The following is a 14,713-nucleotide window of genomic DNA, read 5'->3' as shown; positions in this document are numbered from 1 at the left end:
CCTTCCATGGGGAGGTGGGGTGCACCAGTAAAGCAAGCACAGGGCTGAGGTTAGGCTGTTTTCAGCAAGGCCTCAGCACTGCAATAATAAGTGTAGCCGTGTTGGGAACTAAAGGGAGACAGAAACAAAACATACAGTATTAGAAACCTTACACGACAGGGCTAGCACATGGATGAGATGATCATGATTGTTTGGGGAAGCCATTATTAGGATCATATCTCTGTAGATAATCCTAATCAATAACAGGAAGTCACCCACTGGACCAAAACAAACTGCCTTTGACCCGGTCAGAGCGATATGAATTGCAGCTTTAGAGGGGAACAGAATTATGATTAATAATAATGAAAAGGGCAAACCATATCATGGAGGCAATCTTTTTTTTTTACCTTTCATGCAAGTACACACAAACGCACGCCACCAAATTGAAAGTTTGTGTTCCACAACGATCAACTGTAGCCTATATTCGTAAAGGCAAAACAATTCAACCACTGTTCATAGCAGCATGGTGGTGGTGGCGGCTACTATCAGCTGACTTGATCTGATGACCTTCTGCATGTGAGCAGGCTTTCTACGAACAAACATGCAAACACATAGGCCTACCCACAGAAGCAAGCACCTGAACTAATAAACCACTGACGCTGTTATGGAAAAGCCAAACAGCCAACACAGTGAGAGTACTTTTGGACAACAGCCTATAATCATGTTAAATGGGAACAGAAGTACAGGTAAGAAAAACTTAAACCCTGAGACACAATTCTTGTCAAATTAAAGAAAAGTTTCCGAGTTTTACCATAATTAATTCACAGATTAAAAACAATGACTGGAATAGCTCTCTCTATATCTATATAGGATTTAGATATAACCCAGATAATTCCACATATATAATGGGTATGTGTTCTATACTAGTCTCGCAAAGCCAGACCAAACTACAGCAAGTAGAATAGTTCTATACTAACTTGTACTTCCTAATATAATAGAATAAAGAACGAGACGGGCACTGTAGGTTTACTCAATGAGTAACACTGTATTCTTCTACTCACTCAACATCACACACAGTTTCAGTATAATACTAGGTAAGTGCGCCATCTGGTGGTGTAGTGGAGTAACAGGAACAGCACATAAGACTGAATACACAACAGTGTGGTAAGCCTAGGGTTCCTAGGCTGTGGGATGTGTTTATTTTCAAGACTAACTAGACTTGCAAGCCTATGAAGAATGATTTGAAGTTCATGAGGAATTAAAAACGACCACTTTAAGCGGAGCAGAATTATTTTCTCCCATTCAACTCCTTCTACTCCTTCATGACGCAGACCTGTTGACATGCAAACCACTGCAGGTACACAGTTATATTGAGGTACCGTTGAAGTGTTAAATCGCACAATAAAATAGGGTTATAATTGCTATGTAGAGACAAGTGTCAAGTCCAGACATACCCCTTACTTTTGTAAGAAAAAACAAGCTTCTGAAATTGTTTTTATAAGTAAAATACAATTAGCAAACTGGATTATTTCGCATGGGTCGTTTTTTTTTTGGTAAAAAAAATGCTCATATAAAAATCACAAACCTGAGTGGTTGAAGTTGGATCATGCACCTTGGTGTTGAATGCTGACGGCATGAAGGGAATATTGTCATTAACTTCAGGTAGTCGGTATTCCGCATCTCCCGGAGCGACCTGAATTAGACTCCAGAATATCTGCCGGTCATTGGCTGAAGCCGAGGGTTTCCATTGGGAAAGTGACGCAATAACGACAAAGGGCGGTGATTGGCTCAAGCCACTGCCTATCACTTTACGTAAAACTGTTACACTTTGCACGTGGAGACTCATGTTGCATGTTTTTCGCTTGCCTGTGTTGTGCGTGAAGTCTGAGTTGGAAATTGAATAAAAAAAGAAAACACGAGCAGCAACCAATGCAATATTATAATAACACAAAATAGAGCTCGAAGGACTCGGTGGTTACGTATGCAATGACCTAAAAAGCGCCTCCAGATACACATGGTACAGTTCCGGGTTTAGTCACCATATTGAAGGAAGCAGACATTACGTTATTACATAACGGGGGAATAGGACCAGCACACATTATTGCCTGATGATGATGTCACAACCTTGTCACTATCCAGCAGTACTGAATTGACTGTTAAACAATTTAGTGCCAAGATTATTCTGCTTCTGCGAAAAAGAATAAAGAGATGGACCTCTACAGACAAATAGATAAGACAATCAACAACCACAAACACACAATGTGTTCCATTGTGGTCTGGATAAGATAAGCAAGAATGCCACTTCAAAGTAGAGAACGGTGCCATATGCAGTTTGTGGGGGAAGAGCCACAACACAGATGGTATCCTTTTCTATAGTAAAGCAAGGGCAGCATACTAGTCGTGTACTGAATGTTGACACTCAAAGCAATAACTTCCAAAAAGCACAACATTGCAGCCTCACTGAAAGCAAGCTATGGACATAAGAAGGAGAGGCATCACCATCTGGGACCTCGCCCTGACAAGTTTTGTTCTCTCTGCCGAATAATAAAAAAAGTTGATTCCAACAGATCTGGATATTTTCATCTCCTGGAATCAAACTTAATTCACAACAAGACTCGAGCAACCACAAAGATGGAATCATTCAGTTTGTTTTGAACCAGATCAGCGACATTAAACAGCAACCAGGACTGGGACAACAGCAGAGATTGCCTGAGTTTTTGGTGAAAAATAACTTTAATAAAACTCCTATGAAAACAAAATACCAGCGAAATAATAAAAGCCTGTACATTTGACAATATCCAGTGTCTGGGAGACATGTAAAGGCTATGGGAAGTACAGCAGCATCACACATAAACCAACCGGGACCTCCAGTTTGGGCTCGGGCCTGAAGCCCAAGGGTTCATATGCTAATAGATACAGTTCATATATTTGTTTATGGATATTGCACAACAACCAATGCAGGTGCTGCAGGGAGCACCCTATGTCGAAAAGCTAGATTGGAGCATTGTATCGCAGTGTCCCTCACCCTGCTATATCAAAACCAATACATTTCAAATTACAGCGGCACTTATTTGCAAGAACATTCAACTTTGGAACAAATAATTAGAAAATATGTATTAACAATAAAACAACCAAAGTTTTTTCTCTTTAGTTTGGTCCTAAGAAAGGCATGTTACATGATTCCGATATTGTCGAGATTATAGCACAAGGTGGATTGTGCTTTGAAAGGCTGACAAACTGAGGCAAGGCCCTGTATAAGACATGAACTCCTTAAAGCGGATATATTTAGCAGAATTGCTTTTATTTACCTTTGTTAAAAACCAAAAAAAATCTGATTGAATTAGATAAAGCAAAAAAAATAAGAAGCAACTTTTAATCATTTTTTCGGTCAAACTCAAAAATAAAGTTTTTACTTTGATAGAAAACGTTCAGTAATTCCTATTCTCTGCTAGGTCTTGTTCATGCAAGGTTCCAGTGTTTGGAATGTTCCACGCTACCCCTTAGCTTACAATGGTGGACGAGGCTCAAGGTATTCGATTCCTCTGGTTCTTTTAAAAACTTTAAAAACTTGTTCCTCTCACACACACTTCTGTGGAGCAATAAAGTAGTCTGGCACATAAAAACAAAACGAGAAAAACAAAAAAAATCTTAAAACGGCAAAAAATCGCACAATAAAAATAAAAAATATACAATCTTCCCGCACTTGAGGCACACGGTTGATGGTTAGCAGGAGGCAGTAAAGGAACAAGAATGTTGTGATCCTTTGTGGCCGTTGCATATAGTTTGGCTAAGTTTTAAGACTTCTTCCTGTTTCCACGTCTTTTTTCAGTTTTTTGCCGGCCACACCCGTCGTTTATCTTAGAGAGTTCAGTAGTTGGGCGTGGCGCGTGATGCCTCCGTTGGCTCCGTGCGTGGGACCAGCCGCTGATGTTCTCCGGACACAAATTAGCCAACCCACACTCGTCCTCTGAAGCACCCCTCTCCCTCATCAGTCAGTGGGCCGGAGCCCCCGACCCCGCGGTCAGTACGTCTATAGGGGCTGGCGGCTGGGATTTGGTGTGGGGAGACATAGGAGAGAGACGGTAGAGTTTGGAGAGTAAGTTCCTTCCACGGGTTGCGAGTGTGTGTGTGAGTGTGTGCTCGGTCACCGACTGTACTTGTGCAAAACCTGCAAGTGCCATAGGTTATTCCACAAATATGTCAAAAGGCCTGAAAGAAGTTCTCTTTGTTCCGTCTTTCAGAACAACGTAAGGCAGTGAGCGGGGCGGGTAGGTGGGGCGGGAGCGGGTGTCTTCTACATTCCCTTCTTTAAATATATAGATAAGTTGTTTCTATGCGTCTCTCCGTGGCCACCCCCTTCAGCCCCTCGCCCTCCAACCCCCCCCACACCCCCACCCCGCAGGGGGGGCAGCTGCCCTAGGAGCGGTTGTCCTTGGCCACGTTGTGAGCCATCCAGTTGACCTTGGTGGTCCAGCTCTCTCGCAGCGCCTCGTCAAACTTCTGGCGGAACTGCTTGAGCGCCTCCTCGTCCGTCTTGCCCAACGCCAGGGAGTCCTGGGGGGGGGGGGGGAGGGAGGAGAGGAGAGAGGGAACAGGGGTGGAGGAGGAGGGAGGAGAGGAGAGGGGGAACAGGGGTGGAGGAGGAGGGAGGAGAGGAGAGAGGGAACAGGGGTGGAGGAGGAGGGAGGAGAGTAGAGAGGGAACAGGGGTGGAGGAGGAGGGAGGAGAGGAGAGAGGGAACAGGGGTGGAGGAGAGGAGAGAGGGAACAGGGGTGGAGGAGGAGGGAGGAGAGGAGAGGGGGAACAGGGGTGGAGGAGGAGGGAGGAGAGGAGAGAGGGGGAACAGGGGTGGAGGAGGAGGGAGGAGAGGAGAGAGGGAACAGGGGTGGAGGAGGAGGGAGGAGAGGAGAGGGGGAACAGGGGTGGAGGAGGAGGGAGGAGAGGAGAGGGGGAACAGGGGTGGAGGAGGAGGGAGGAGAGGAGAGAGGGAACAGGGGTGGAGGAGGAGATGCAGGGCGAGCACCGAGACGGAGGCAGAGACGAGGACCGGGGAGGGAACGAGGCGGCAACAGGAGAGATAGAAATACTTTATCACTTGATCTTTGAACAACCAAAACATGTCCAACACCGGTGTCAACGATGGTTGCTAAGCAATGGCCGGCGGGCTACAGGTACAGATGATGGCAGCGCTGGTTATGTCAGCGCTTTATGTCATTGTGTTACGTTAGTTACAGAAGAAACCACTTTAATGTCCTGAAAACAATCACGCTATCGTTGCTGCATCGGTAACGGAACGCGTACATGATTTTAAAGGTTAGCTGATATGCAGACGCTCATCAAGGCATGCATCCAAACGCATTTGTACACTGCGGCATTGTGCATTATGATCTCCGTTCGATCAGTCTGTGTATGAGAGTGAGTGAGCGAGTGCACGTCGGTGCGTTACCTTCAGGTACTGTATGTCTTTTACGGAGGTGAGCTCTGGCAGCCCAGCAGTGAGCATGAGGGCGAACAGTGTGATGAAGAGGTTCCCGTTCTTCCTCAGGATCAGATAGGCGTCCTCGCAATACTGACGGAAGCTGGTGGAAAAGACACAGAAAAGATGCAGCAACAAGCCAAGCGCTAGTGGTGTAGACAAATAAAAAGGGGGGCAGTCTAGACGTATAAAAATGTTGCGTCATCACAGTATCGTAGTATAGTATGATAGCATAATTCCCCTCATCCCCGTCTAATAGGAGCAATTATCAGAGTCATCCCCTCTTGTTCCATGCAAACACATGGAAGTGGCTCAGACCACCAACAGGAAGCTGGAGCCCACCTGCCAAACTTCTCTGTGTTGCCCGTCTTGCCCTGCTGGATGACGTGGATGAAGTCGTGCGTGAGGATGAAGGGCACACGTTCCCGCTTGATGCCGAACTTGGACTTGAAGTTGCCCAGGATGTGGCCAAAGTCAATGTGGAAGAGCTGGGGGTGAGACGATGAGCAAATCAATGACGATGAAGATGATGAGTGACTTAACTTTTCTAGCATCTTTAACGGCCTCTCTTTTTCTGTTTTACTTAAAGCTAGTGGTAGGCAATGTGGAGAAGTAAGGTCGAATTTAAAGGTTTGCAAATGAAAAAAGAGCTAGCACACTAGCTTAAGAGATAGGTCTGACCTAGCCTTGTGGAAGAGTCCGGTCATCTGCAATGAGTGCGGGTCGGTAGGTAGACAGACAGGTAGGCCATCTAATCATTGACGTCCAAATTAAATAATTCACTCTCCAATTTATTCTCTTTTTTGTTGACCGATCATTTGATATATTGTTTGCGGTCGGGATGCAAAGCGAATTTCAACAAATATCACACAAAACTATCCTACCTCATATTGATTGTACATTGTTTTTAGTTGTTGAAAAATGCTCATTAAAACTTATTCTACTTATATCATATCATGCCAAAAACCCAAGGCCACATGCTATATTACTAAGCTTATCTTGCACACATGACTATCCGTTATACACTGTGTATGCCGGTGTTCCTCTCTGGCCCTCAGACTGACCTGGCCGGTGCTGCGGACCATGATGTTGTCGCTGTGGCGGTCTCCGATGCCCAGCACGTAGGTGGCCACGCAGTAGCCCGCACACGACAGGGTGAACTCCTCGATGGCGCGGTCCAGTGCGTCCCTGTCATCGTTAGGACAACGCAAACACAGCCGGTGATCATCAGTCCGTGATCCCAAAAAACGACTTGCATCAGCACCTGGAACTCCAGTGCACGGACTCAGAGACATGGAACCTAGGCTTCCTAGCTTGGCTCGCTAAAAGTGACCCATCACTGTCTGAACAGTATCGAGACCGTACACATTAAAGCAGTGAAAATGCTCCATAGTTTGGAAGTCTAGATTGTCGATTTGGATCTATTCGGTATTGTAACCAGGTTGGTCTCACTGAGATCGAACCTCCCTGAAAAACGTACACAACACATTTATGCAACATAAACGTTGCCATGCAAATAATGTATAGGCTGTGTTGACACCTATAAAGTACCTGCCTTGTATTTACATAATGCAAATAAAACAGATAGTTAGGATCCTTTCTAAATAAAAAATAAATAGCTTTGGTAAACAAGTCACGTGTGGTAACTCTGGCCTATAATAATCAAAGGTCCGAGGCTAACCCTAACCCTGAGACCAGCAGCAGCGTGCAGAGTCCTCCTTACCCAGAGTTCTTCTCCTTCAGCCAGTTGAGCAGCGCGTCCTTGTTGAAGGCCGCGGCCGCCGCCACGTTGCTGCTGGTCAGCTGGATGTTGGCGATGGTGTCCGCCGACGACACCACCTCGATCAGCCCCGCCCGGTCCCCCGTGGCCAGGCACCCGTAAGGAACGATCCTGCACCACACAGAGGCAGACGCATCAGGAAGAGTTCGCTCCATGCACAACCCACACACGTACAAACACCATACAATGCTTGCTCCTGTTTTACTTACCAAAAGGAAATATCGGTTACAACAAGGGAGAACTTAAATGGAAAAGTTTGTATTTATTAATTCATCCGATGGAAAGTCAATTCAATCAGGGATCCATTTACTAAGGAAATAACTCATTGCAATCTTTTTATGTATTTCTAATACAAATGTTGTATTTTCCCTCCATGTCCACAGGAGGGCAGTGTTGATATAATCAGAAGAATTTAAAGTACGCGGAAAGGTTGAAAAACTAACTCTGCTACTCTTCTAGGTTTAATAATAGATGCTGCCTAACGCTGTCCAACACATCCTACAACACCACCCAACCCGGAGAAATGCAGACACATGGGACTCAAGGCAATACAAACCCAATCCCAAGGCCTGAGAGAACAGAACTGATCCTCGTGTTGGTTGGGGAGAGGTTTAGAAGGGAATGAGGAATATTAATATGAACAGCTGTCGACAAGCTAGGGCACGCAACACCCGCCCGTCTGTGTATTCACACACACACACACACACACACACACACACACACACACACACACACACACACACACACACACACACACACACACACACACACACACACACACACACACACACACACACACACCTTAGTTCTGCCCTGCTGAGAGAGCACACACATACACACACACAGGCTCACCTGAGATCCAGGCTATTCTCCTTCCAGAGCAGGTCCATTAACCTCAGAATCTGCAGAGTCAACATGTCCTGTCTCAAGTCTGTGGCAAGAGAGACGGGGATAGAAAGACAGAGAGACGAGAGGGAGAGGGAAGAGCGACCAGTGAAAGGAATCCAAACACCAAGAGGATGATGCACACGAGTCATTACTTGTTGAAAAAACATTTGAACAACTGTTGAACTAGTTGGAAAAACGCTATATTATATGTATCTATATATATGTATATATATGTGTGTGTGTGTAGTCCTACCGTCTCCGTTCTTGAAGATGATGCCGAGGCTGTCTCCGCGCAGCAGCTTGTTGTGGTACACGATCCACAGAGGCTTCATCTTGGAGTCCATGTAGCGGCAGCGCTCCACACTGAGGGCCGCGAGCGAGGACAGGGAGAGGGGAGAGCATCGGGAGAGAGAGAGAGAGAAGTTAAACCAGAAACCCAGGACCACACAGAGCCACGGACACTTCTCTGGTTTCTTGGCCGTCTCTGACCCTCAACTGGAAGAAAAAAAAAAAGGGCTTTATTGTTCAAACGGCAGTTCCACGAAACAATCGCCGTGTCTATGCTGTGGTTTCAGCACACGCGACATCCTGTACACGCAGAGCAGGGCTTCTTTAACTGGGTCACCTCAGGACCCAAGAGGCCTCTTCAGTCAGCGGTGGGGGGGGGGACCACAAACGCACCGAACCATCTTTGAGCACAAGGATCACGTATTCTGGGGTGCTAAGGGTTAAGTGCATTGTCAGGCCCCAGCCCACCATCCGACCACCGTCGTGAGTGACCCAGAACTTTAGAAACGCGGCAGAAGAGACTCAACAACTTGACTACTGGCTGACGGTGGTCTGCCAGCGGAGAGCGGCGGGGCTCCTTGGGACTCACTTGATGCCGGAGAGCTGGATGCTGGGGTCGAGCGGTGAGTTCAGGTCCGACAGCGTCTCGGAGTAGCCGCTCTGTCTCAGGCACGTCATCATGGCCTCCTTGGTCAACATGGCCTCCTTGGTCTTACTGCGGGCCGTCTTGAGGGTGCCCAGCTTGATGAGTTCGTTGACCGACTTCAGCTTGCTCAGCGCTTCGACCTGCCAGGGGGGGGGGGGGGGGGGGTTGGGGAATAACGTATGGACGCATTCAAAGACGGAAGGACTGGCAGAGCGGTGACGGACACAAGGGTCAAGGGGCCGACAGAGGAACATTTTGGACTCTAAATGCGTGTCGATATTAACAGTGATACTCCGAGAGCTAGTTGATTAGTGAACTAAACTCACGCATACTGAGATATTGTACGAGTCCCATAAGCCACGCTCTGTCATGCATATCAAAGTCAATGCATAATTGAACAGCCAAAAGCCATACAAGTAGTGGAATTGATGCAGAATAAACCCTGATCTAGAATGATTTTGAATTACACGACCAGCAACAACAACACGCCAACCAACCACACACACACACACACACACACACACACACACACACACACACACACACACACACACACACACACACACACACACACACACACACACACACACACACACACACACACACACACACACGAAATAGGAAGTGGAGAGCGCTAAGACAGTGCTGAGGAAGTGGAAGAGGAAGGAAGTGCCCAGAGAAGAGAATGTCCTCCAGCGTACTACTTTTGTGGGCGAAGGTCAAAGGTGAAATGTGTGCTTGTGTGTATCATGACCCTGGGCCTGTCAATAAACGGTGTACTATTTGGGTCCTTGCCTGGCTGATGTGGCAGGGGCGGTACACTTCACATGCAGAGTTTAAGATCGGAAGAATAGACACAGAATAACCATTCATGTCCAGGTCACATCCTGCAGCATGCCTACACACACACACTTCACACACTTGCGTGCGTGCGTGCGTGCGTCCCACTATGTTTGTTGCAAGTCGTTTGACACAGTTGGTTTAGGAATCAGTGAACACAGAAGATTAAAGGAGATATATTATGGTGTTTTCCCAACAAGTAAACATAGTATTTGAGTTCCAGAGAACATGTTTTTGAAGCTGTTTGCTTGCAATAGCTTTTAGGAAAAAAAATCTCGCCTCCCGCTATTCCCCTGTTTCAGTCCCTTCAGAATGAGCTGTTTCTGGTGTCTGTAGCTTTAATGCAAATGAGCTGCTGCCCATTGACCAATGAGCTGTCAGACTGAACCACAGCATGGAGGAGAAGGGATTGTTGCCGTTTGCGGACTCCTGGAGCTCTATATCTATATCATATAATATAATAATCATAACATAATATATGGGTATTTATATAATATTATATCGAATATCATGGCCAAAAGCTATGTGTGCCTCGGATGATATTATGAACCATAAAGACTGCGTCTGGCGTCTCTGGTACTTCCACAACAAGTATATCTCAGCCATGGTTGAGAGGGATTGGGGGAAAGGAACTTTGGCCTTGACTCTCTGAAGTCCATGAACCGCGACATGGAGGAGAAAGGGATTGTACTCCGGGAGCTGAGCAGCCGGACTGCCGCCGAGACCTAACCCCGCCGGACCTGCCAGCTTCGGCCGCAGTTCAGCTACTGGAGTACACCGCCGGAGCCGCCGCCGAAGCTTCGGTGGCGGCCGGACGGCTTCAACGGCGGCAGTCCGGCGGGGGTAGCTCGGCGACAGCTCGGCGGCAGCTCCTGCAGCTCAGCTCCGGGAGCACAATCCCTTTCTCCTCCATGTCTCCTGCTCCGGACTGCCGCCGAAGCTTCGGCGACAGTCCGGCAGAGAGAAAGGGATTGCACTCCCGGAGCTTAGCTGCAGGGCTACCGCCGAGTTCCCCCCGCTGGAGCTGCTCGTCCGCTGGTCCACAAAATCGTATCTATCCTCTGATTGGAGGGGAGTGGAGAAGTGGGGAGGTAATAATCAACTGTGCCCCCTTCCTACGTAGGAGGGGGCGCCGACACTGGCTCGCTCGTTTGGTAACCGTAGGCGGGGTACTTTCAGAAATGTATATCTCACTCAAAGAATCATGTACAGACTTTTTTCAAAGTTTGTTTGCGTGTGGGAGCGCCAGAGACCCAAAAACAACACCCCAAATCCCAGGAAAAGTGTTGTTTTCATAATATGTCCCCTTTAAATGATCCACAAAGAGGAAAAACCTCACATGTCTCTGTATTTCTGTGTATGCGTGTCCTACCTGCTTCTTAAGGACCTCAATATGAGGAATGCTTCCTCGACAGTAGGCTTCTAGGATGAGGGCAAACTGGATGGAAACAGCAGGCATGTGGATCTCTGACCTGTAGGGGGCGGCAGAGGCAACACAGTGAGCCCAACCCAAACCGTCCTCGTGTGACCCGCCTTCTGTAAACAACAACACGTTTCACTTGTTTTTATGCACGCGCAACTGGCAAGGTGTGGGCTTGGGAGCTCACAGCAACACCCACCGAAGGTGCCAGAAGAGGAAGTGACCGATCTTGCGGTTGGCCTGGGCACGCTCCAGTAGGAAGCGTGTGAGGGCGCAGTCGTAGTACGGCTCGTAGCGCAGCACCTGCACCAGCTGCAGCAGGTACTGGGACAGCTCCTCGTCGCTGGGGGACACACACACACACACACACACACACACACACACACACACACACACACACACACACACACACACACACACACACACACACACACACACACACACACACACACACACACACACACACACAAATAGAAGAAAAGGGAGACAGAGAGACAGAGAGAGAGATGAGAGATGAGAGAAAAAAGGGTTAAATGTTTGCCAAGACACGAGGTTAATTATTGACATTGTCAATGTCGAGATGTAAATGGGCCATGATTTATTTGACTGAGTGTGTGAGTGTGTGAGTAATTGACTGAGTGACTGAGTGAGTGTGTACCTCATTTCTCGCAGGCATCTCACAGCGTACTCGCGGACGTACTGGTCGGGGTAGTTGAAGTCCAGCAGCTCCAGGGCGTCCCTGGGGCTCAGCCGGGGCCAGATCTGGAGCAGGGCCTGGAGCTGAGGTAGCCACACACACATCCACCATCATCATCTTCATCATCATCACCACCATCACCATTTTTTACATCAATATGCTGCTCCACATGCTCTCACTCGGCACATCAAACCTCATACTCAAAAGGTCCTCTCTGAACATTTCTTGAAAAAATATTTTTCGATCATTTATGAAGCTGTTATAATATGTTATAAGTCGATCGGCCTGGCGTCCACGGTCATGATTACAGAAATTTGACAACCATGCAAATTGTGTCAGGCCTGTTGTGATGTGAATGAAGAACGGTTGGCCGCTGACAGGGCTGTGTTTTCTGGATTCGGTCTGTGAGTATCTCTGTACATGCTGCCTTCTGCCCTGGCTAACCTGGGCCATATCCTCGTGCTTGCTCCACTTGACCGACAGCAGCAGCTTGGGGAGGGACTGGGGAAATTTCAAGTGGCAGTCGTGGCGCAGCGTCCAGATCAGGTCCTTCTCGTTTTCACACAGCTGGGAGAGCGGGTCGCGCTCCATGATCTCCTTCAGCTCGATGTGGAACTTCTTCCCCCCGCGCCCCTGGAGCAGGGAGGAGAGAGGGAGTGGAGGGAGAGAGGAAGGGATGGAAGGGAAGAGAGGGAGGGATGGGAGGAAAAGAGGGATGGGAGGGAAAGAGAGAGGGATGGGAGGGGAGGGAGAGAGGGATGGGAGGGGAGGGAGAGAGGGATGGGAGGGGAGGGAGAGAGGGATGGGACGGGAGGGAGAGAGGGAGGGGAGAAGGAGCGGGGGAGAGGAGAGGAGATTGAGAGAGATCTCTAAGACCAGACAACAATCCTGCGCCCTCTGGCAGCGCTTCACAGAACACGTTCGGTTGAGGCCCAGTATCAAGTTTGTTGAGGGGCTCTTGGCAGCCTAGAGAGCGTTAACAAATAAACAGTTTTCCAGCATTCCTCCATCTATGAGTTATTTAACATTATTTTTCCTTTTTTAATTATGTTTCACTTTGGGCTGCTGTATACATGGACACATATTTGGAATCAAAGTCGAATCTAATAAACAAACAGGTAAATCTGACATTTTCTTGCTCTCAGTACAAAATAAATAGGGCTTTTACAATCTGACGTCACACAGCAATGATAATGTTATTGGTAGCAATCTTGTTTGGTCATTCTTCAGTAATTAATGGTGATATCATTTGTCATTATGGGAGGATATTGTTGCGTTTGAAACTGCCACAACGTTTCTCATACGAGACATGGCAATATTTTTTTTTGGATTAGCCTAAGGGAAAGCTTACGTTAATTTAGGACACGACTCAATCAAGTTGTCACAAAATGGTGGTTTATCGACAACAAGGAATCCCATGGTGCATTCTGATGTACAAGCCCTATACAACCACAGATATGAAGATCACGTTTGTGATGGCATCTTTGTTTGTGTCCCAGCAGATAAAAGTTATGGTAAACCAGGGATGTAAAACAGATACTTTCTCCGTCGATATTCCCTAGAAACTAGCACTGGAGAAAATACGCTCTGCCATTGGTTGCTGCGTTAGCGCCAAAGCCATTAATTTGCAGCGTTTATGATGCTTTTGGATATCACACTGCTGAATGTTGCTACGGTAACCTGCCACTCCTCATCGGCAGCTCTTGCTGAAAATGAACCACTAGATGGCAGCATGCAACCAGCTTACAACGATCAAATTCCCTTTACAACTAAATGATTGACTTTGAATCTACAAAGGATTTGTATTAGCATGTTGCAAGGGAATTGTTCGCAAACTTTAGAGCTATTAAAAAGGTGATTTCAGTCTAAATACATACAGATGTTGTTTACCGAAATCGTATCGGAATTACGGTAGCTTGAAAGTCTTTCCACTTCTATCATTTTTTGGCGTTAACCATACATTCAAATTTCAAAGCTAATATTATTAGTGATGTAAATGCAGTCTTTTTAACTGTCTGTTGGGATACAATTACACTATGGGACTGCTTTCTGGCTTGCTGTTCAAAAATGTAACCATCCTAAAATGAAACCAAATTGATGATCACCGAGTACGGGGGTGGATTAGCACATTCAGTCCAGTTTTCTGAATGGTGCTTGCTTTGGGTTTCCTAGGAAACTAACCAACGCCTGACACGCTGCGACTCAAAACAAAAAAGGGGGGCAAGTATTTAAAGGAAATTAATTGAAGGTAAGGAGAATGGGAGCAATAGCTCCGTAGTGGGTGGGCGAGCGTTTTCGTGCTCATCTCCCAAACTCACCATGGGAACAAGGTCATTGGCTTTTGCAATCTCCGCAGCCTTCTCCAGTATCTGTGAGGACAAGAAACCGGCGTGAACTTTAGTGCCTGCAGATGGTGCATGCCTCACACGTCGCACACACACATCGCACACACACACACAAATCGCACACACGCGCCAGCCTCCTCATAATCACAATTTTCTGTCATCGTGTCTTAATGAAGGGCACCGATGGGCTTCCTCCGAGAGACGCGGAGGAAGTGGTGGTGTCAGCAGGAAGTTCATCCGAAGTGAGAGGTGCGTGTGTGTGTGTGTGTGTGTGTGTGTGTGTCATCAATCAACCATCAATCAAGCAGATGTGATGACTTGTGCATGATGTGCGGGATGCTTGTTTATGAGTAT

The 14,713-nt window shown here is 47.2% G+C and overlaps 1 protein-coding gene across 1 annotated transcript in view; it reads right to left on the bottom strand.

The window, feature by feature from the left end:
- Positions 1–2,693: 2,693 nt before the first annotated feature.
- pik3cb (phosphatidylinositol-4,5-bisphosphate 3-kinase, catalytic subunit beta) overlaps positions 2,694–14,713 on the bottom strand; it is a 40,784-nt gene continuing 28,764 nt past the window's right edge. The window contains exons 11-23 of the mRNA XM_060075980.1: positions 14,333–14,383; positions 12,459–12,647; positions 11,976–12,097; positions 11,517–11,660; positions 11,270–11,369; positions 9,001–9,197; positions 8,377–8,486; positions 8,088–8,166; positions 7,179–7,346; positions 6,520–6,643; positions 5,798–5,943; positions 5,426–5,558; positions 2,694–4,533 (exon numbers count right to left, since the gene is read on the bottom strand). Of these exons, the coding sequence (XP_059931963.1) occupies positions 4,396–4,533; positions 5,426–5,558; positions 5,798–5,943; positions 6,520–6,643; positions 7,179–7,346; positions 8,088–8,166; positions 8,377–8,486; positions 9,001–9,197; positions 11,270–11,369; positions 11,517–11,660; positions 11,976–12,097; positions 12,459–12,647; positions 14,333–14,383 (1,701 nt within the window). The 3' untranslated portion in view covers positions 2,694–4,395. The remainder of the gene's footprint in view (positions 4,534–5,425; positions 5,559–5,797; positions 5,944–6,519; positions 6,644–7,178; positions 7,347–8,087; positions 8,167–8,376; positions 8,487–9,000; positions 9,198–11,269; positions 11,370–11,516; positions 11,661–11,975; positions 12,098–12,458; positions 12,648–14,332; positions 14,384–14,713) is intronic.

This window comes from Gadus macrocephalus, chromosome 16 (genome assembly GCF_031168955.1).
Source record: "Gadus macrocephalus chromosome 16, ASM3116895v1".
Classification (NCBI taxonomy): Eukaryota; Metazoa; Chordata; class Actinopteri; order Gadiformes; family Gadidae; genus Gadus; species Gadus macrocephalus.
Note: the sequence above shows the minus strand (reverse complement) of the source record. Positions and strands in the feature narration are given on the sequence as shown.